Source organism: Eublepharis macularius, chromosome 4 (assembly GCF_028583425.1).
Source record: "Eublepharis macularius isolate TG4126 chromosome 4, MPM_Emac_v1.0, whole genome shotgun sequence".
NCBI lineage: Eukaryota > Metazoa > Chordata > Lepidosauria > Squamata > Eublepharidae > Eublepharis > Eublepharis macularius.
In genome coordinates, this window is record NC_072793.1 from 77,296,969 (window position 1) to 77,321,147 (window position 24,179).

The 24,179-nt window shown below is 41.0% G+C and overlaps 1 protein-coding gene across 1 annotated transcript in view; it reads left to right on the forward strand.

The window, feature by feature from the left end:
- The window catches only part of SPOCK1 (SPARC (osteonectin), cwcv and kazal like domains proteoglycan 1), an 831,544-nt gene that overhangs the window by 797,702 nt on the left and 9,663 nt on the right, over nucleotides 1–24,179 (forward strand). The window contains exons 7-8 of the mRNA XM_054978522.1: nucleotides 2,156–2,272; nucleotides 23,175–23,396. Of these exons, the coding sequence (XP_054834497.1) occupies nucleotides 2,156–2,272; nucleotides 23,175–23,396 (339 nt within the window). The remainder of the gene's footprint in view (nucleotides 1–2,155; nucleotides 2,273–23,174; nucleotides 23,397–24,179) is intronic.

Here is a 24,179-nt window from a genome sequence, read left to right on the forward strand (position 1 = left end):
TCCAGGAAGCAAAGAAATATGTATGTATGTATGTATGTATGTATGTATGTATGTATGTATGTATGTATGTATGTATGTATGTATGTATGTAACTGTAACCCCCAGAGTCCTGAGGGCCAGGTTCAATTTCTAGAGATATGTTTACAAATTCAAACTGTAAATTCAATTTATTTAAATATAATAGAAAACGTTCTCAAAGTTATCAATACTGGTTCACTAACCAGTGACCCCAGAGCACAGTCCTACTCACAATCCACTTGGTAGAGGGCGCAGACAGTTCTGTGGGTTTGGCCAGAGGCTATGCCTGGAACCGTGCCCCAAATATTCAGAAGGCCTCACAACATCAGGACTCTTTTTGTGAAGATGCTGTTTGAATCCTGGAGCTTGCTTGTTGCCCTAGGAGCAGTTCCCCTTTTCTCCTGACAAAACAAAGGGGGACAGCTCTGTACTAGGGTGTTGTGTTGGTCTCAGACAGTCAATGACAAGTTCAGCTGTCAGCAATTCCTGCTCTTTGCTCTTCCTTGCTTCTTCAGCTGTTCCCAACTACTGCTGTTCTCTGAGGGAGAAGTGTTCAATTCTTCCCAGCTAGCAGTTTCAACTCTGTGACCATCTTAGATCTAAAGCTTGGAAACCGGATTCACTTTCCAAAGAACACTAACTTCAGCACTCCTCTCTCCATTTTAGTCTTTTCAGCTAGCTTAGTGCAGCATTATATCACATCTCCTAGTCATGGTGGCCTTTTCCAACACATGCCCTATGAGCCTTTGCTATACATGCAAATACAAACCTAGGTAGACATCCGTTATCTGCTAGTCTGGTCTGCTAGTCTGGTCTATCTACGTATCTGCAGTCTGTTAATCAGCCTTAAGTCCTAGGCCCCAAACCCTATTTTCAGTACAGGCTTACTTGTATGATGTATGTATGTATTTTTATAGTCCACGTTTCTCACTGAGACTTGAGATAAATTACACAGTGTAGGTCAATACAATCAAACATTCAAAAAACACTGCAATAGGGTATGGATTAAGGTTTCTGTGGTTGCTGAGGATGCTCCATAGAGATGTTCAGTTCTTAGCTGCAAATAGTCCATGCAGTCGAATTTGCCAATGACCAGGCTATATTATCTTTGGGTCAGCTTCTCTTGTCTTTTCCTGTGTTATACCCTTTTCCTGCCCAGTTTTAAACTGCAAATTCCATGGTGCAAGCATGGACCTACCTTGTTTCTTCACTTTGATACTCATGAGACTCTGTCAGAGATAGCTGGAGGAACTATATTAAAATACGTAGTGAATAAGGCTGTTCTGCTGTGGATTATTCTGTAAAGCATGTTGACACTGCTAGAGAAAATGTTCTTTTGTATGAAGAAATGTTATTTGAATTTTAGAATGAGTTCGTGACAAGAATGATAAAATAGCTTCAATCGGTGAATTCAAACATTAAAGATAATGCAAAGCTGGGATACTGTTTTTTACTGGAAGCACTGTCTAATTTTTTTCCTAATAAACACTGGCTTCTGCTGGGCACTAATCTCTTATTTAAAAATTATGAGTAAAAATTAGATGTTTCCCAATACAATTTAAAAGGGGAGCAAGCAGTGGATGCTTTAATCTAGGTAGCATGAAGAAGCGCTGACAATCTTAAGAGGTTGCATACTCTTATTTGCAGTTGAATTGGAGAACATGACAGCTTCCATTAAAAGAAAGATTTCCAATTGCCATGACAATAGCTTTACATTAAAGCAAAACAAGGTTATAAATTATTCCCAGGGTCTTGTTCTAAGAACAGTGCTGGATTATTCTCTTTTTTCCCTACTGCTGTTTGATTGATGTATTTTCTCTGAAGACCTAAAAGGTGACAACTCAAACCTAAATACCCACACATCTGTGGGAAGCAACAAAATATGGATGTGTGTCCAGACTGTACACCATAAATTGCAGCTCCCACTTAGCCAGTGTTCCTCCAATAATAAATCTTGTTTTATTGCATTATATTTTGTGGCTATGCTGTAACTCCTTGACTCACCACTTCTTATCTCCTTGAATTTCACAGCTATGTGAATCAAAGTTTATTCTTCTAAGAATAAACAATAATTTTGTTATATTAGAAAACAGCTGGGGTGATCTCTTTGATTTAATTGTTGTCATTCTCTTATCAGCTTGCACAGACAAGGAGCTGAGGAACCTTGCTTCACGTTTAAAAGATTGGTTTGGTGCTCTTCATGAAGATGCAAATCGTGTTATCAAGCCGACGATCTCTGATTCCACACAAGGCAGTAAGATCAAAAAATCTTTAAAAAATTGAGATAAAGTTAGCCAGTCATCATGCCAACAGTTGCAAGGACAGTCAGTCTCTAGTCTTGTTATGCTATGACATACATGCACTCCCATTATTTTGACCCCATCTCCTTTTCCTTCTTTGTATAGGTTAGAAATTTAATCAGCATTTCTCTAGCATAATAAACCAAGAAATTTGAAGGCACCTATATGATCATCTAGTCAAGGACTGCAACAGTATCTCGTCCACATTGGGACAGACTGGTGTGGTTTTCCCATTGTTAGTGGGGCTGCTAATATAGCGCAGCAGCAGTGGAACTTTGAGACAATAGATTTCCTCAGTTTTCCTGCTCCAGCCCCTGGCAGTGACCATTACCTCCCTGCCACCAGAGCTTTTTGAGTTTTTTTTAAAAAATGGTCAGTTGAATATTTTTATATTGTTATAACATTATACCAATGTGTGTATTACATTCTCTGAATTCTCAGCTTTCATTTTTTAAAAAAAGTAAGTCTCTTGTCCCTTCTATTTTGGAGATATACAATGGAAGAGGCTAGATACTGATATAACTTGAATTGGGTAGGTTACGGAAGGTCTAGACATGCAGTGGGGTGTTTCAGCTGTCTCAGAATCCTGAGCACTTATTTTGATGGTTCCTCTGTCCCATTCCCAAATCCAGTAGGTGCCTGGCAATATGAAACTGTTTGTTTGTTTTTATTTCTTTTATATCCTTTTCCCCTAATGGGGATCCAAAGCAGCTCTCCTCCATTTTTTTCCTTACAACAAACTCTCAGAAGTAGGTGAGGCTGAGAGTTTGACAGGTCCAAGGTCACCCAGCAAGCTTCCATGGCAGAGCAGGGAATTAATCTTGGGTTGCTCAGATCCTAGTTTATCACTCAAGCCACTACACCACATTGGTTCTCCCATCCACTTGTTCTGCAGGGCAGTGCAAGATCTCACTTTCATAGCAGCACCCTCAATTGGGTGAGGCCATAGAGAACGTCAAGACTCTGTAGATCTGTTCTGGATTTGTAGATCTGTTCTGGATTTTCTCTCATTTTCTGTGGGGCAGGGTAAGGGGATAAATATAATCTTTTGCCTCAGAGCCCAGAAAACCAGCATCCAGCCTAGGTGGTTTTATAATCTAGTGACCAGGAATAATAATCAGGGAGTGGAGCAGCTGAAAGGCTCTGACAGTCCTGTTACTCCATTCCTCTAGCTAGAGGCAGGAGACTTTGAGAAACTAAGTGAAATGTCAGCAGAGATGAAGCCTCCCACCTGTTCTCAGCAGAACTTGTCAAACATGGGCAATTTCTCAATCTGTAGGTCAAAAATTCACTGCAGGTTTTGCGTGCTGCAAATATTCCCATGACAGGCACTAGATTGGAAACATAATTTTTACAGAAAGCTTTATTATACATTTATTATGAAGTACACAAGTCCCTGTCTCTGAACAAAGAATGTGAGATTCCCTTCTGTCTTTCTCTTTTCTTGGGTCAATGCATATGGGGGGAAATTTGCACATATGCCTAATTATTACCAAAGAGCAATGATGCTATATATTACCTGGATCTGGCTGTGCTGAATATCAATTTAAATTATTTATAAGAACAAACCACATCTTAAATCATGCATGAAATTCAAATGAATACTTGAGCGCATATGGATATTACAAACCCCTTAAATATCCTACCTCTACTGTAATACCACACTAATTCACACAAGCTGCATATCACATGGGGAAACCATTCTAGGATTATACAGCTTCTCTCTGTGGGCATGGTATCCCATGACTGCATGCTCCTCCATAGTATAACGCTCCCTATACTCAGAAAACTAGATCTGAGGAGATAGGTTCTTGCATAACCTTCCCTTTCAGATGTGAATTCTGTGCGTACATGGAATTTTTTTTAATGAGGAAGCATTAGCTGTATACTACCCCCACCTATAACTGGAATTTCAGAAACAGGTTGACCACTGTATGTGCTGCTGAATGAGGCATAGGTTTCTGATATCCATGAATCTTTATTGTTTTGCCATTCTGCTGCTGTTTTCCTCCACTGACATCTGATCACTTCATTGACATGAGCTGTCAGGTTATGGTTATGGAGCCATCAGGAGCATGTGCCTTTTCACTGCAATCTGTTTTGAGTGTCCCCCTATGGTTTTAAAATAATTTGCAGATGGTAGGAAACTATGGCTAAGCTCTCCTTGGACACCACAGCTGGATAAGGTGTTCCTTTGAACATTTCTGTATGTTCCATTGCATTGTCAAGCTGTTGCCATGTGTGTAAATAAAATCACTGAAAGGATTAAGTTAATCTGCAACCAAATAAAAGATCATTCTTTTCCTCCTGTCCCTAACATGAAAGCAGAAATACTGTCTTTGATCATTATTCACTGAAATCTTGCTCACTGTCTAGTTTAGACCAAACACCTTGTGTTAGTAACCATTTTTTCTTTTTTTTACAAATGATAGAACTTAAATCATTTTCTGCAATGCAAAGAAGACAAGCATTTGGCAGGACCAGAGTCAAATTGTACTTGTATTTTTTTTTAAAGAATGCTGCCCTTGAATTTATTCAGAAGGACTTTAAATGCCAGCACTGTTTCCCCCCTTTTCCAAGTTAATACATTTTGAATATTTGTTTTGCTTACATTGTAATTGAAAAGTAACCATTCCCTAATTGTGCAAACTTCAAAATGTAGAAATTAGTTAATGTTTGAGAATGGGTGGCTTATTCCCCAAGACATAGTGTTCATATGAGCAATGGGCAAGAGTTACAGATTACAGAACTTTTCTCTGGAAAATTATATCCAGCGCTGTGGCTGTTGCCGTGCTTTCTGCCTGTCTGTTCCTTGAATAGTCAACCCCATTCACTGATCTGTTTTGGGGATAGAGATTGTGGATGTGTGCATGAAGCTTCCATATTAACAGTCCAGTTAGGTGGGCTGGCCTGTGTGCCCAGTGGCCTTCCCCACTATTTTTTATTTCAAATATCTATTCTGCCCTCCCCGCGAGCAGGCTCAGGGCAGATAACAACATATTAAAAATAAAATAAAAATTCATCTACATTAAAACATCATTAAAACAGCAGTGTATTTCTATTAATACAGGATGGTATACAGCCCTCACAGGGAGGGTTAAGATTTTATACACCCCTTTTTTCAGGCCGGTGAAGGCCCAGCCTCAACCATATGCCTCGCGGAATAACTCTGTCTTGCAGGCCCAGCAGAAGGATAGTAGGTCCTGCGGGGCCCTGATCTCAGCAGACAGAGTGTTCCACCAGGTGGGATCCAGAACCGAAAAGGCCCTGTCTCTAGTCGAGGCTAGGCGGGCCTCCTTGGGGCCAGGGGTCACCAACAGCTGTTTGTCCCCTGATCAGAGTGTCCTCTGGGGAATATATGGGGAGAGACGGTCCCGTAGATATGCTGGTCCCAGTCTGCACAGGGCCTTATAGGTCAATACCAGAGCTCTACCACCAACAAAATGAAAAGAGAAGCCAGCTCATGTAGCATCTCTGTGTGCATACTGAAGCTGCCAGGTAGTTTGGGTCAAAAATTATCATGAATTGCCAGTTTCAATACAGGCTAAGCCTTGTTGTGTGAACTGCTATGTGGATAGTTTCATTGTTTATATGTGTACAGGTCCTCGAATCATAAGATGTCAGTGATACAACACTACATATGAAGAATTGCTCTTTCTAAAAGGGGGCCCTGAGCACTCTCAAACCACTTGCTTCAGAGTAGACTCATTGCTTCAAGATAAATTGGTATCGTGGTAGAATTTCTTTAATCAAGCCAACTGATTCAAGGTTTTTATGTATTTGTACATTAGGGGTTTCCTATGTGTAGGAAATGAAGTTTTGAGAGGATAGGAAACTTTTGAAAAGGGGGTCGCTTGTTTGAAATTGTCCTAGGCTTTAAAGTGATTGGAAGCTAACTGATGGTTCTTTACTTGTATAAGAGGGTATAAAATGTACTGATTCTAATACACTTTTAGTGAGGTGTTTAAATTACAGCAATCCACACCTCAAAAGGCACTAATTAATAACCTTTCTAGCAGTATCTGAAGAGAAGCCAAAACACATAAATAAGCAAGAGAACTACCCTCACTTGAGGCTAAATATAAAGAAACTGGTGGGGCTTTTAACCTTGGGCCTTAGTATTTCAGTCAGTGGGGATTGAGGTAGAAATTAATTCTTATCCTAGAGAGAAAGATAAACCTTTTTTCTCCTGATGCAGGAGTATTACAGATACAGTATTGAGCAGTTTTCTGTCTGCATTCCACAATTCATTATAAGCAGGAGAGAGTCAAGTGCATGATAGTGGATACTTGCTTGAGACTATAGTGTCCTTTCCAGACTTTATTAGGAAATAAAACTTTCTGCACTATTGCCCTCATTTCCCAACTTTTACAGCACATTCATTTCCTATTCCTCCCCAAAATGAGGCAATATTGTAGAGAAAGGAAAGTGGTAGGGGCTCCTGAGCCTCTACTATTATCCCAGTGGTGTGGGATAGCAGCTCACACGCAGCTTAGGGCCAAGCTACACATGACGAATGACACTTGAACGGCAAGTGGATTGAGTGGAGGGCAAGTGAACAGGGAGAAATACACTTGCCGTTCAAGTGTCAGCTTGGCCCTGAGATAACATTTTTAATAGGCCCTTTTAAAAGCTCATATAGGCATAGTTCAGAGTCAGATGTAATAGCAAAACATGTTTTATTGTTATATGAATATACTAATGCAGAGATAGTCACTTGGTGGCTTGGAAGCCACATGTGGCTCTTTATCATGCCATGTGTGGCTCTTCTGAGCACTTTTCCCCATATGTCATCCACCACATGTCTCATGAAAGTGGGTTTGTTGCTGGCAGATGGTTCCCACCTTGAAACAGTTTCCGCAAGAAGGACAGGAGGTCTGCCTCCTTAAGATGCAGGTCTCATGCCAGGGATGGAAGCAAAGGGCCTGTCTTCCCCAACAGCCCACACCCTCCTATGTAGATTAATCACCCCCAAAATAATAGAAGCAGTGCCTGTAGATTTACTAATAAATGCTGTTGGTAACTTGCTAGGCAACCACCACGGTATTAGCTTTCAATTCTTGATTTCTGTTAATAAAAGCCAGTTACATATTCTCAGCCTAACTTATCTCACAGGATTGTTGAGAAGATAAAATGCAGGAGAGGACAATTATTTAAGCAGCTTTGGGTTCTCATTGTAAAGGAAGAAGAAGAAGAAGAAGATACCATTGAGTTGCAACCAACTCATGGCAACCAATCCATGGGGTGTTCCAAGGCAACAGATCTTCCATCTTCAACTATATTTATTATTTATTTCCATCATTTATACACTGCTTAAGGCAATGGCAAACTACTTCTGCTTAAGATGGAAGATGCAGATAAAAGGTTGGTAGGTGGATGGGTCGGTTGGTGGGTTAATTGGAAAGAGAAAAGAAATCAGGGAACAATGAGGTTATGAGAGCTTCCAGGAAGAATAGAACAGTAAATTGTGTGGGGAAGATGATAAAGGGGGAAATAAAGTTCTTGCAGGTTCCCCGCTGCACAACTGGGCCTGGCCATTTGGCAGGCACTGCACAACTCAGCCTAGCTCAGCTCAACTGCCAGAATTACATAGACTTATTCCAGGGAGAGGATGCTGGGAGAATAGGGTTGCCGTTCCCCCAGTGGGGGGTGGAGTATCCCCCACTTCCACCCTTCGCCCCCTCCCACCACTCACTTGGTCAGTGCAGGGGGGGGCAGAGGAACAGGCCTCCTGGGCACACTCACTTGGTGGCACAACGATGTCACTCCCGGGAGTGACGTAATCACGCCACCCTGAGAGTGCTCCCGCACAGCAGGCCAATTTGAGCCTTAAAAGGGCCACATTGGGCCCCTTTGAGGCACAAATCGGCCCGCTGCAAAGCACATGCACACTCCTGGACCTGCACAATGACATCACATCACTTCCAGGAAGTTTGCACGCAAGGTAATTACCAGGTCCCCCCTCCCACTGGGTAAGGGGACCTAGCAACCCTACATGAGAGGGAAGGAGAGAAAGCTGATGACAGATAAAGGTAGGTTGGCTGGTAGATAGGGAAAAGAAAAGGAAGCAGGAAAAAGGGAAAGGCTATATGGGCTTTCAGGGAAGGGAAAGAAATAATAGTGGGGGAAATGAGATTCACTTCAACGCACACAAGCTGAAGACAGGAATGCAGATAAAGGCAGGTTGACTGGAAAGTAGGAAAATGAGAAAGGCTATAGGGGCTTTCAGGGAAGGGAAAAGGGAATACAGCGGGTAGGAAGATGAGATCCCCACATACGACCTTGCTGGTCTCCCCTTGTATCTTATATTTGTGTGTGCGTGCGTGCGTGCGCGCGCGTGTGTGCGTGCGCACACATCAGGACAAAAGAAGATATCTTTCATGATGCAAAAGAGAAAATGTTTCATTAGATAGTTCCACCTGAGGGAAAGAAGTCCCATTAATTTCAATAAGAGTACAGAATGTTTCACTTTCCCATTGAAATCAATGGAATAGTGTGTATAACATTGCATGGATTGTGCCAGTGATGCTTTCAGCTGGAAGATCATGTCAAAATTAAAGACATATATGAAGGGTGAAATAATATATTTACTTTATTGAACTTATGGGGAGAGAAGGTGGCATGTTATAGCCCTATCTCATCACATCTCAGAAGCTAAGCAGGGTTGGTACTTGGATGAGAGACCATCAAGGAAGACTCTACAGAGGATTCGGTTTCGTTTTCGCAGCCATGTCGGACGCTCCTCTCGGCAGGTCCGAGAGGAAGCGGCCGAGCCGCCTGGCCGGGCGGCTGATCTGCAAAGGTTAGCCCCCAGACTCTCAGGCAGGGAGTCTGAGTCCGGGACGCGGTGGGAAGAGCCCTCTGACAGATCGAGGCAGGGGGTAAATCGCCCGTTTGTCCCTATGGAGGCCGGCAGACGAGCGCGGCACCCAGTGTGCTGCCGGGCTATGGAAAACGGCAAGGAGCAGGATTAGGCGAAAGCCTGCAAGTAAGCGAATCCCTTCTGTTACTACAAGCGCATGCGAGGAGTGGTGGGGTCTGAAGGTTAGAAGACTCAGATTTTTCCCCCCTCATAGAGTCTCGGAAGATTGGCGGTTCCCCCCCCCTAAAATGGCAGCGAAAAAGCAGAGTCCTTCTCTTGGCAAGTCAGTTACGGCGGCCTTGCAGAGGGGCGAGACGCTTGAGGAACTGGTTAAAAGAGCGGTTATGGAAGCCATAAAACCCTTTGTTGACAAGCTGAATGAAACAGATCAAAGGGTGGGCTTAATTGAAAGCGATGTGAAAGCCATTAAAGAAGCAGTGGGGGGGGCAGAGAAGTCTGCCCGGGAAAGTGCGTCACTTACGAGAGCAACGAACAGGGAATTAAAGTTGGTGGAAAACCAGCTGATCGGACTGCAAGTGGAGCAAACACAAACCATTTTGCGTCTCCAGAATGTTAAAGAGGAGGAAAAAGAGGATTTATGGGATCTCGCCTTGGAACTTTTAGCGACACCCGCGAGGGCAACTAAAGAAGAAGTGAAAAGCGCCATTTTGGGAGTCCGTCGGGCATCTTCAAAATATGCAATGAAGCGGCAGCTGCCTCGCGAGATTGTTATTGAGTTTTCATCTAGGAGGGTCCGGGACAGTATCCTATATAATTCATACAATGCGGAATTGGACTTTCTGGGAAATAAAGTCAAGATATTGAAGGACGTTCCATTTTTAGTGCGGAAGAAAAGATTTAAGTACAAGATGTTGGCAGCTCTTTTGAGGGAATGGGATATAAAGTACAAATGGCTACTTCCGGAAGGAATCGGGTTTAGTTATAAAGATAAAGCTTACAAGATTAATTCGGAAGATCAGCTAAGGGATTTTGTGGATAAAAATTCAGAATTTGGACCAGACACCAAGCAAAAAGAAGAGGATCCGAAGCCTGAAGGGAGGGGGGAGGCAATGAGCGCTCCGGCGGTAGCTGCGCAGAGGGAATTGCGCCCGAGGCCCAGGGGAGGGAAAAAGATTTAATTTGAACTGTAATTTGTAATTTGTATGATCAACCACTCCGTCACTATTTTATTAAGCTATTTTTTACTATGGCAGTATGAAGGGAAAGCATTGAAATGTAGTGTTTAGTGTTTGTAGGTCACCTTCCCCTTTTTTCCACCCCTCCTTCCCTTTCTCTTTTTTTTTTCCTTTCTTTCCCATCCCTTGTGCTATTGTAGTCTTTTGTAGTTACTGTCTTGTAGGTTATGTATGTAGTAGTTTTGTATGTTAGACATTGAAAAATAAAAAATATTATTAAAAAAAAAAGGAAGACTCTACAGAGGAAGACACTGGCAAACCATCTGTTTATCTCTTGCTTTGAAAGCCCCTTGCTGGAGTCACCATAAGTTGATTGTGACTTGATGGCACTTTACACACATACACATACACACAAGTCTGCTGAGCTCTAACAGGATGTGTGTAGGGTTATGTGTCTGATCACACTATGCAATATTTCTTATAATAAAAGTTGTCTCTTAATATTTATAACAGCTTCTGAGACAGATGTCAATCATCTGATTTCTCCAGTACAGCAAGTACAGGAGTTTTGGAATCTCAAAAAGTGTTTGGGGAAAAACATGTTTTTGTCATAGCTCAGCTTGATGATCAATAGGATCCCCACAATGCAGGAGAATTCATACTATGAATTAAACACATCAGGCGTCTAAGAAAAGATAATAAATTCCTATGATTAATTTCCTGCAGTTCCCTGAAAGTCACTCCTTCGGATAAATATGTGCCTAGAATGAAATCCATTATCTACTTAAAGTTCAACTTGTTTAGCAACAAATGAGAAAGTATGCTTAAGCTTTAGCATTTCCAGACTTGACTGTTGACATAGACCTGCCAAAGGGTCCTTCACTGAAAGCAACTTTTAACAATAGGCAATTTTACATGGAGAGTCAAACTTGCTCAGCTTGTCTCTGGGTCATACATTTGTTTAAAGGCCTTTCTAGTAGTAACAAAAGTCATTCTCTATCAGCAGAGTTTCCATAATGCCTTTCTAAATGCCAGCATATCAAGCTAGCATATACACTTTTCCTAGTAGAAGGCTGGAGAGAAAAAGCAAAATAGTACATAATAATATTAGTACATAATACAAACACTATTGCAAATACAATTGCTTCTGCTTTCCATATTTGGCCTATATAATGCATCATGACCACAGTAATGTGGTCATATTAATCATAGTTTCTTCAAAGTATCACTAAGTGATTGTGTGCAGACTGGAACTTGCTGTAATGTGATTAACAGTGAAATCCTAAGCAGAGTTACTCCAGTCTAAGCCCATTGATTTCAAAGGGCTTAGACTGGAGTAACTCTGCTTAGGATTTCACTGGCCCTTTTCACACTATTCACTGGCTTCCAAAACATCGCAAGATGTAGCGCAAAAACCACGGAAGATAGTGTCTTCTCGCGCGAGTTTTGCGACATCGCGCTAAACTTGTGTGACAAGACGCCATCTTCCATGGTTTTTGCACTACATCTCGCAATGTTTTGGAAATCGATGAGTAGTGTGAAAAGGGCCATTGTTACTATCACAGCTTCTGCTCTTATATGGCAGAAGACAAACATATCTTGTACAGGGCAGGGAAGCCAATCTGAAAGTAATCCTACTGCATTTGCTATAAAAATCAACAAAAAGCACCAATGCACATGTATTGTGTCAATAATGAATTCAATAGTATACAATCTGTTGAATGAATGCCATGCATACAAAATGTTAAAACATTGAATATCATATAACTCAAGATGTTAAAATGTAACAGGACTCTAGGTAATATACTCATTTTGAATCTTCCTCAGATTTGCACAAGTTTTATTATAAAGCTGTGGGAAAAAGCTGAATCGGTATACAAATCCACCATCTGAAAAAATACAATACAAACTGACTTTCTATGCTAAGTACACCAAATCTACCCTTATATAATGCAACCAATATGTCTCTCCTGAATAAATACGTACCAAAAAGAAGTGAATCTCATCATAAAGTCACTAAGGCTGATTTAAATCTTTATACTGGTAGGTTAGTATCCAATTAATAAAAATATTATTAAGAACTATGTCCAGTTATTTTAGTAGATTAAAGTAATTTATTTTGAGATACATAAACCTGTTATGGAGGGGTGGATTTTCTTTTTCTGAAATTTTCTTTTTTAGATGTAGCAATTGGTTCCTCTTATTCTTTTTTTCCTCTTCAGAAAGAGGAACTATCTTCAATTTCTCATTAATTTATCTTTCATCATTTTTGTTTTCAATTTTTACCATGTGATACTGTAGATTTCCTCACCTGTGAATTTCTGCCTGTTGTTGTGCCACTGCAATATGATACAAAGGGTAAAAGCAAACTGATGCAGCAAGAATATGTTCAGACAACTCCAGCTTGTATCTGTTTGTTTAATGGCTCACCTTGTTCTTAATCTTTCAGCCATGCATGTAGTATATAAATAAATGAATGCATTACTTCTTAGATATCTAAATCAAATCTTCCTTTTCATGAAAGAAGAATTGATTTGAAACTGATTCAAATTCCTAAAAATAATAGAAACATATTGCTGGACTTCAAGGAGAATTTAAGAGAATTCCACTGAACAACCCTACCTACAAATAATCTCAGATTCAACTATTGGGAGCCCAAAGTGAATACCCTGGAGCAGGAGGAGGCATCAAGTGAGCTTATATATAGCTGCAACAAGATTGAATTGCCTCCCCAAGACTGCTAAAATTAAAGTGCCAAACTTTAAAAATGTGTACTCTCCTTTAAGACCAGATGTACCTCTTGCTCCCCAGGGCTGAACTCTGGAAATAAGCAACCCACAAATTTGCAACAGAAGTCACTTATGCATGGTGGTTATTGGCACACACACACCCCAGACATACGCAGTCCTCAGAGTAGTTTACTACTTAATTTTGATTATTATGAACAGGTGAGAGTTTAAGTAAAGCTTTTTTAAAAAAATAATTTTATTTTAAGTAAAGCTTTTAAAAATTTAGGCAGTCCATGCCTGAAGCATGGAGATTACAGCCAGACCGATGGCTGTGACATTTTATTATATGAACATCAGTCATTTCCGTGGAAAAGCTGCACTTGTCCCCAGCTGAAGGGATACACTGTCTGAGCTCTCCTTAGACACTTCCTCCTCCGTTCTTCAAGGGATTGTTTCCATTCTGCTACATACTAGGAATGAACAAAATCAAAGATCATATTATTTCATCCAATACATCACAGTTGAGTACTTGAAACTGAAACTTTATAGGCCGAAGTTCTGAAGTTCGTTTTTTCTATATTCGCCATCAGTTTCAATAGGTTATGCACTTGTTAACTGTATGGCTAAAAGTCAGAGATCTTCAAGTGAAGAAATTTGGGTCAGTGAAAGTCAATGGAAAATTTTAATGACTTAACGATATACTCTAGTTGCTGAAAATTACAGAAGGCTCGATCCTATTGCATTAATAATGTCTCAGTTTGTGCAAAGGGGGGCCCTTAACAGACAGCTTCTCCCAAATTTGTTCCCCAGTTAGAGAATCTCCTATGTTACTAGTTACGGACCATTATCCACTGAGCCACAGCCACTCCCTTCCTTCCAACCTGTGGTTTTTCCTCCATGTGGCCCCTTGATCTTGTTTCCAGGGGACAGAAGGGGCTACAAAACAGAGAGTAACATAGGAACATGAGCAGTTCTGTGTATTGAGTTGTAGGATACTGCACTTAAACAATTGTGTAATTCTTACTTAAAAATTCTCTGTAAAGCATTTTATGCTCTGTAAAGCATGCATGCATGCATGCATACATACATACACAATTATAATGGGGATTGGGTGAGTGGGTGGGCAGGCACCTTGCTTGCACCTTCAGTGTCACCCACCCACCCACCCATGGGGCAGGGCTCCTCTTGAGGCAGGCACCTCTCTTGGGGTGTGGCAGGCCCAATTGTGGGGTCTTCCTGCCCTGGGGACACACTTTCTGCAGGGTAGGGCAGCAGCATTGGCAGCTGGTGACAGGAAACACAGCCCGGCTCACAGACTGTCTAGTACACCTTTCCCTGCCACTCACAGCACTGTCAACTGCAGCCGCCCTACAATTGGTGGATTCTGCCAGCATTGCCAGGGCAACTACAGAGCATTCTCTCCTGGCCCCACCTTGCTGGGGTCAGCCCACCAACACAGCTCTCCCATGAAAGTCCTTAAGGAGTGAACTAGCGCCACCGCAGTTACTCAGGTGTGTAGGCTCTGGCACCCAGCGGGCCTCAAGATTGTGCTGTTAAAGCATTAACTAGAACATAATAAGGCCTGATTAATTCATTTGTTCATCATTTGAAGTTCATCACTAGATGACTCTGCCAATCTGTGTGAACTTTGAAAGGTATTGTGTTTGATTAGAATCAAGTGAAATAGAGCTGCTGTAATTGAATTCATGTTACCTGGTGGCAAGGATTCCTTATGTATATATGGTCCCACATTCCCCTAATAATACCTGTAGAAGAAAAGTGTTTGAGTTTGACTGACATGATTCTTTACCTCCCTGCACATTTATGAGAGCAGCATGGGAAAAGAACAGGAGGAAGCCACTCCCATGTTATCTGAAAAGAATTTAGTATTAATCTGCAATGACTGATTCACACATATAAGTTATTCACACATGCAACGCTGTCAACAATCCATTTATTTATTTATTTTATCTCTTCTGGCTTGATACTTGTGCCTTGCAACAGTATTTAACTACTTTTAATCCAGTTATAATATTTATGGGTATGTTACATTTTTTGGTTTGGGCGGGCGTTGAGTTGGTTTTGTAGTATAATAGCATTGTACCCGAGTTTCACAAAGGTGTTTGAATAAAGCAAAGTGTGTTGATGCTGAAAATTGATGAAGTGAATTTCGAAATGTAACATTTTTTAAAGAGATTTTTAAAAGGAAAATAATGTAGTGCAATAAATAAAGTGAAAAATATGTACAACTGATTTTTTTCTACTGAAGGACCTCATTGTAGACCACATTTGTGGTTTTCCCCTCAGGTGCTATGATCACCAGGCTGCTGGGTGAGCTTCTCTGGAGCAAGCCATGTAGAACTGCCCATGTGAGAAGCAGTCCTCTCTCAAGTCAATTCCTGCCACCTTCAGTGTCTGCCCCTGGGACTTGTTGATCATCATAGCCAAGCAGACCTTGAGGGGCAACTGCAGTCTCTTGAACTCAAAGAGGTTATCTGATGGTATGAGTAGTATGCATGGTATGAACACCAATTCCCACCCGAGCACTGCTGGTGAACAATGTGGCCTCAATGATGGTCCTGTGGAGGGCTTTCACTCGCAGTCTGGTGCCATTGCAGAGTTTGGGTGGGTTGAGCTTCTGGAGCAGCATCACTGGAGCCTCCACTTTGAGGAGAAGCTTGTGGGCTGGGAAGCCAGGAAGGTTGAGTGTGTTGAGGAACTCCACAGGGTAGTGGACTGTGTCATCCATTTGCACTACTGAGTCCACAGATCTGTACTTCATTTCTGCCCCTTCGAGGGAGTTGTGTTTCATTAATGATAGCAGCCTTGTCGTTCTTGGGGATCAGAATGGTATGTTTGCACAGCCAGTCCATGGACTTCTCCGTGATAGTGGTGATATCAGCATATATCATGACTGTTAGGTCTGCTAGGGTCGTCACTACTGTGCCTAGGCCTGCAGGGATGGTCACCCTTGGACTTGGGATACTCTCCATCCCCTATTTTTAGTAGGAGTCCCCAGCAGACACCTCACCTCTCAAGTGGACTTTCATGTTCTTTCTTAGTGAGAGTTTCCTGATGAGGGGCCACAGATACAATGGCTTGACACACACAGTAACCTCGTCAGCTTGAGTTCCCCTTGGGACTACTGGCAGAGTCTGCTGGAGGTCTCCAGCCAGCAGCACGGTGACTCCCCTAATCACTCTCCCATTGCCGCTGACATCTTTGAGGGTTATGCTCAATGCCTCAAAACACCCCTTGTGCGCCATGGTGCTCTCATCCCAAACAATGAGCTTACAGTTCCGCAGCAATTTGGGCCATGTTGCTTTGTTTTGAGATGCTGAACAGGGGTGTTTTTGCATGGATGAGGTTAAGAGGCAGCTTGAAGGTAGCGAAGGATCATATGCCATGCCTGAGTAAGCTTTGACCTTCCATGGAAGTGAGTGCCTCTCTACTAGTCTTTCATAGACTCCACCACTCTGTGCACCTCAGGGTGATCTTGCTGGTACTTGGTCACTGCTGCTCGGTGCGCCGCAGGAGTACAATGTGCATATTTCTTTGCCGCATCTCTAAGTTGCTTCCTCCTTTTAGCATTGGTGTATCTTGCACGATGTCTGCCAGTAGGCTTCTTGGGGGCAGTAAGAGGTGATGGCTGTGAAAGGTGTGAGATGAAGTTGGACTGAGGGAGTGGTGGTGTGGTTGGCACTTCAGCAGGTTCATGTGAGAGGATCTCATTGAAATGGCCCCTAGAAAGTCCATGCACCATCTCCCTATTAACATTTAATAACTCAGTTGCCATACTGACTTTTATATAAAATCCCTATTCAGGAGTCTCTTGAACCATCTTTCTTCAACTGGCTGCAGTTTCCTTGACCTGATTTTTACCTTAGAACAGAGAATTCCACAGCTGACCAATCAGAGAGAAGGGGTGCAAGCAGGCAGCAACCTGCCAGCCACACAGGGAAGCTAGGCCCACAGGGAGATTGGCAGCCCTAGTGAACTTTAGGGGAAGACCGGGAGGGCATTTCAGGACACATTCAATGACTCTCAGTAGCAACTGCATACTGTTTAGAATGTTGGGGTGAGGACCAATCGGCCGCATATACAAATGACCTTGAAAGGCTGGTCCAATTAGGGAAGAGTGGCCAAGCTAGCAGGGTGGCGGGAAGCAGGCAGCAGCTTGCCAGCCACAGAGGGAATCTGTATCCCTATGGGAAAACACATTTTATCCTTTTCACCCCCTTAGGGGGTGACTTTCTTAGTTGGTGTTTACATCATGAAAGGAATGTTCTCCCTAAATTTCATGTTTCTAGGTCCAGGGGTTTGGGCTGGGCAATGATGAGTCAATCAGGACACTTATCTTTATATATATAGATTTAAAATATTCATATCACCACTCTCACATTTAAAAACTTGAGAGGACACAATAATAATAATACCACCCTATTAAGATGTAAAAAAGAAAAAAAGCAACATTATAGAACTAACAATGAAAATAATTGTATATACAATCAAACAGGGCACTCACACACAAACATCCCATTCAGGATAAAAATGCCAATGCGCATGGCTCTGAGGTATACACATTAAAATATTTAAAGAGAAATTCACTTTTGAAATTTTAGAAATGGATGAAGAAATGGGTGAAGGGCTGTTGTCCCCTGATGTAAGGAAACTGTTTGATAAATGGTCCATGCCTTTACACCTCAGAGGCTAGTGGAACTGTCGAAGTCAACAGGACAACCATTCTAAATAACCTGAGCAGGATATTAATTACTCCTCCCCTTAACATCTCTGTTTATTTGCACAACTTTCCTTTTTTTAAAAAAGCAATGAAGAAAGCAAGAAAAGTAACAGAAAGTTCAGATTCTTCCTCTCGTCCCCTCACTCCCCACTGTCTTTAGTTTGGGGGAAATTCTGTCATCTTATAAAAGTGTTGTATTATAAAATGACATTAATGTTTAAATTACCTAAGGCCTTCTGACAATTCCTTAGTGCCACTGACAACCCCCTGCTGTTGTTACAGTTAAAGAGACTGATTTTCAGTGGGCTGCCTTTCTGCTCCTTAAAATGAACACTATAAAACAGCAGACAGGCTGCAGTGTCATTCTAGGTGTGTTTGGGCGGAGGGGGGGTGTCAATCTAAGTGATGGGTTTTTGGTTTTCCAGTTACAAAGAACCACTGGGAAATGGGACTTGATGTACAGGACAAAAGGGTTCAGTACATAGCCTATTAATGGAAAGGAAAATCTTCCTTTCACACTGACAGAAAATGACATTGCTGTCAAAAGACAGGACAGGTTGTTTAATTAATTGGCCTTAAAGCAGTGACCTAGTGCATCATTTGCCTCTGTGCAGCCATTCCACATTCATATAATGTCTGTGTGAGAGAAAAACAGAAAGAGGGAGAGCACATTCCCATCTCCCTGACCATGCACAAGCCTGACTTTCTGGACCTTGATGTGGGCTGACATTTTTGACAAGTTACGTGCTTCTCTTACGGTTTTGAGAGGTTGTAAATCCAAAGCCAGGATACATAACCTCTGATGAAGTTTGATGAAGTTCCAGGAATACAGGTAGTAACTTGGCCAAACTTAGTTTTATGCACTCTACAGCTGAAACTAGCAGTGCAAACTAAACAGTGCTATACCATTCTGAGTCCCCTGACTCCAATTGACTTTGGAATGGTGTAACTGTTCAGGGCTTCACAATATGTCAGTGAAAACCAGCTCTACAAGAACCAGGTTCAAAAGACCAGAAGAACATTGGAGCAATTCTGCCTTTACATGAGAGGAATACTGTCCATTTATAAAACTACCAGACCTGGAGAGAACTTGAATTGTGTTTATATAAAGGAAAGTTTATATAAAGGAAAACAAACTTTTCTTGGACAGCTTGAGCAAATGGGATTACCACTTGAGAATCTGCATGGTCAAGGTTATGATAATGGGAATAACATGAAAGGCAAAGAAACTGGAGTACAGAAGATAGTCCTAGACATAAATCCGTGTGCCTTTTTTGTGCCCTGCAATGCACACTCTTTAAACTTGGTAGTCAATGATGCCACTAAGTACTGTCTGGAAGCCACAAGTTTCTTCAGTTTGGTTCAACAGATCTATAATTTCTCTGCATCAACTCAACATTGGCAAATTCTAACTAGCCATAAATCAGCAGAAAATCAGGCAAGAAAAACAATACTGACAGCAAACCTTGGAATGCTTGATTGCTTTGGTCAGAGTTTGTGGCATGCAAAATTTAGCATTCCATGGTACAAGTGAAAAGTTGTATGTTGCTAACAATGGAAGTTTTTGGAAGTTTTGTAGACTATTTCACCCATTTTGATCCTATCATGAATGAACATTTGCACAGAATTAAAGATGAAGAAATAATGGTTCACTACTTAGGAAAAGATATCCAAAATGAGGTTATACAGCTTCTAGCAGAGGGTATAAGGCCGAAGATTTTAGCAAGTGTAAACTTAGTCAAATACTACTCAGTTATTTTGGACTGCACACCTGATGTTAGTCATATTGAACAAATGACAATGATTATGTCAATGTAATCTAACCATCAGATGCTGAGATGTCTGAGTCTGAAGTTATGATAAAAGAACTCTTCTTGGGATTTGTTCCACTAAAGGAGACTACAAGTACCTTTATGACAGAAACTTTTCTTGGACAGCTTGAGCAAATGGGATTACCACTTGAGAATCTGCATGGTCAAGGTTATGATAATGGGAATAACATGAAAAGCAAAGAAACTAGAGTACAGAAGATAATCCTAGACATAATCCCACGTGCTTTTTTTGTGCCCTGCAATGCACACTCTTTAAACTTGGTAGTCAATGATGCCACTAAGTGCTGTCTGGAAGCAACAAGTTTCTTCAGTTTGGTTCAACAGATCTATAATTTCTCTGCATCGATTCAGCATTGGCAAATTCTAACTAGCCATGAATCAGGCATAACTGTTAAGTTATTAAAACAAACAAGATGGGAGAGTCGGATTGAGGCTTTGAAACCACTGAGATATCATCTTGGTAGTATATAGCAATCTTTGATAACATGAGCCTAAAAAAATTATCTGGAATTGAGGCTAAGGCTCTTGCTTATGCAATTTGTAAATTCAAGTTAGTGGCAATCCCTTGTTACAACATCCTTTTTGAAATTAATCTTACAAGCAAACTACTACAAAATAAGGAAGCTACAAGCCAATTGCAAGTGACCAAGAATTAGCTTGTGCGCTGTAGGTGTGATGAGGGTTTTTAACAAGTTTTAATAGATGTTACTGAGATTGTAAGGAGCTAGAAATACTACCAAACTTTGAGACAGATCAGAAGAAGAGGAAAGAAACAGCAGTTTGAGGCCCAAGAAGAGGCACCGCAAAGTCCAAAGCAGAAATTCAAAGTAGGTCTCTATTATGCTGTCTTAGACATGGTCCCAGAATATGTTGAAGAGATATTCCAGCAGCTACAACAATATAATTTCATATTTGGATTCCTCGATGATATATACGGTATCAACAAAAAGTTTACTGAAGATGTACTTAAGGATTGCAAGAATTTGGAAAAATCACTGATGCACAATGGGAAAACAAAAATATTGATGCTGAAGATCTATGCTGTGAACTTATAACAATAGCTCAGAGTTCCAAAGTCTATGCAACCATAAGAAGTACTTCTCTTCATACTGCAACAAAAACTCCTGGCAGGGGACTAGCATCCCTAGTCAGACACATGGAGTGTTACATCGTGGCAACTTGTGAATTTGGTGATGTTTCCTTATTTAACTGTTTCGTTATTTTCCCCTGATCCCTTGGTGTCGAAAAGCCTGTGCTGAGGTTGGTTTCACTTTCTTTTCTGGGAATTGGCTGTTTGTTGTCTACTAAAGCAGCAGCCAGGAAAGGCCTGGCTTTTGTTCTAAATAAAACTTTCAACCCTTCTGTCACGGTGTGCTTGAGGAATTATTATATGTAGAAACATGGCTGCAGAGAGAATTTGTGATCATCTGAAACCCTTAACAGGCAACTAATAGAAAAAGCGAAGTCCTTTATTGCATTTTCAGCTGCAAGAGATGAAAGCAGAGATGTTACTGATTTAGCACAGCTTGCAATTTTTATTGATGGAGTTAATGAAAAAAATGCATGTTACAGAAGAATTTGTAGAAATGAAAGACACAGCCACAGGTGAAGACATCTTCAAGAATATGGTAGGAGCTCTGGATAAGATATGTGCCAACTGGGCAAAAGCAGTGAATTTGGCCACAGATGGAGCACCACAGATCAGGGGTGGGGCTGGAGTTGTTGCAAAACTCAGGGGGAAATGGGTAGATGCAAACCCACATTTTCAATTTTTGTTGCATTTTGCACCCGGAAACTCTGTGCAGTAAAACATTGAAGATGGATAATGTGATGAGTGTGATCATAAAAACTTAATTTATTTGAGCCAGAGGCCTCAGCCAATGGCAATTAAACTGTCTTCTGGAGAAAAACAGGATCAGACAAGGGGTACCATATCTTAAATGAAGTGTGATGGTTAAGTTATGGAGACGTAATGAAATGCTTCTATGAATTACAAAATGAAATACAAGTATTTATAGATAAGAAAGGGAAGGCTGTTCCTGAATTACAAGATAATGAATGGCTTCAAAACAGAACACCTGAACTGTCTCAACACAAAGATGCAAGGTCGAAATAAAATTGTGACAGAGTTTTATGATAGCATTTGTGCCTTTGAGATAAAACTTCCACTTTGAGAACAGCAGCTTCAAGAAAATAATTTGCCATACTTTCCCACCATGAAATCTCGGTCTAGGAATTATATATCCACAGAAGAGTACAGAAGAAAAATTTCTGAACTCAAAAATGAATTCCAAGCAAGATTTTCTGCCCTCATAAACCTACACAGAAATTTTGGAATTTTCCATAATCCATTCACCATGGATGTCCAGGAGGAGATAAGTGATCTGCAGCATGATGCTGTGCTCAAGAAGCTTTCTGAAGCTGACATTCATAATTTTTACCATTTGGGGGGTCTGAATGGACCCTAACTTAAGGCTTTTGTTTCTAAAATTATTTCTTTGGGACAGCTCTTTTCTGTAACGAATGCCAATAAATGAAAAGTTCATTCTCAGCTTACCAAGACACACCTGAACAGCATACTCAGAATGGCTACAGCACAGGCTTTAACTTCAGATTTTGATGCAAGAGTTCAGAGCAAGAGGTGCCAGTTCTCCAAGACTTAAATAACAGAAATACTGTCAGAGTGTTACATTTTAAAGCATGTTTGTGTTTTGAGTAAAAAATAATATCATTAATTGGGTTTGTCTGTGTCCTTTATTAAGTTTATATTGCCAATACCTGGCATTAAATTTTATTGTACACATGACCTGACCAAGTGACATTTATGTCCAATCCAGTTCTCATAACAAATGAGTTTGACACCCCTGAGCTATAATATAGCGGCTAGTCTCTGCGGAGAACTCTTGTAGCTTGTAATGTCTAGTTAGGCACTAATACTTTTGTAATGGATGGTGTTCAGATCACATGGAGGATACCGTCTTTTGCTCAAAGACAACCTGTTGCATACATCAGATATTTCAGGAACATGAGAGGTGGAATAAGGCATTCATATAAAGAATTCAGTGCAGAAAAATGACCTGGAATATTTTATATGCACCCTATTTTCTGATTCCAGACAATTTGAAAATAGAAATGAATACATTATTTTGCAAGGTATTGTAATATTGCTTCTCTTGATAATGCATATGTTCTACAAGCAAAATAGCAGACAAAGCAATTTTTAATTCTGCAAAGAAATGGGCTTCAACCAACTGTAAACTCCCTTGCCTTTCCATTCACATTTGTGCCACAATAATGAACAGCTTTGACTCAGGGAGTTATCCATCTCCAAGATTTACTCTGCTGTCTCTTTAGCTCATCCATTTCATACACTGGTATTTCCAATTGGGATCATATTCCACCTTCCAAGAAGTCAGGATGGAAAGGTTAATATGAAATCAATTTTGTCCCCATTATCAGCAGCTCTGAGAACACAGTCAATTAGTCTGTAATCTTGTTTTCTTGTAACATTTGTATGTTTTGGCTCAGTTGGGGTTATTTGGTCTTGCTTTTACAGGGTTTGACACTAGCATATTACCAATCTGTAAGGATTCATTGGGCTGGATGTTCAACAAGCTGGATATGAACTATGACCTTCTCCTCGATCACTCTGAGATCAATGCTATTTATCTTGATAAGTACGAGCCATGCATTAAACCCCTCTTCAACTCTTGTGACTCCTTCAAAGATGGGAAGCTTTCAAACAATGAATGGTGCTACTGCTTTCAGAAGCCAGGAGGTGAGTTTTGTGCTAGAAGACTAAGCCTTAAATTCCATAACTTGATGCTAAAACATTTGCATGGATGATATTAAAAGGCAAATATCATGTGATTAGTGTGTGAGTCACTCCTCCTTAATAATAAATACAGTTTTAATAAGGCATCTCTGACAGTGCTGAACAGATCTGGAAGCAATTTCTCCTGTTACTGCTTTTAGGACCTGGTCGTAGCTGCCTTTTATTTCCATAGCCTCTACTCTTCCAACTCAATGAGTTCCTGCAGTCCCTTCCAACACACTTTTAGATGCCTATGTTTACAGAGTTCTCTCTGCTCACAAGCTGAGGTGGAGATAGGTCAGCAGCAGAAGCAGAGATTTGACCACTGCTACCTCCTCTTCCTCTTAGTCCCTTCTATCCTAGCAGGATTCCATCAGCAGAAGCTAATAAAAAGAGCCCAGAAGCAGAGCAATGACATATCTGAGGTGATATGGGTCACCTGAAATTCAGAAATGGCTCTTTATCTGAGTAGATGACTGCTGCGCTGGGCATTTTTTGAAGAGTTTGTCCAATTTATTGTGGTAGGTTACTGAGTACTGTCTTCCCTGCCATTTCTCCCTCCCACAGTGGTAAGACACAGAGTGTGGATAGAAATTTGGGGGAGAGGCTTTATAGAAAAACCAACCAGACAATCCTCAATGTCTGCAAAGATGAGAACTTCAAAATCCATACTTTTCTCTGCTTTTTTTCCTTCTCTTCCTCTGCTTCCTGCAGTCCCTTTATACAGCGCACATTTTGCTAATTCTA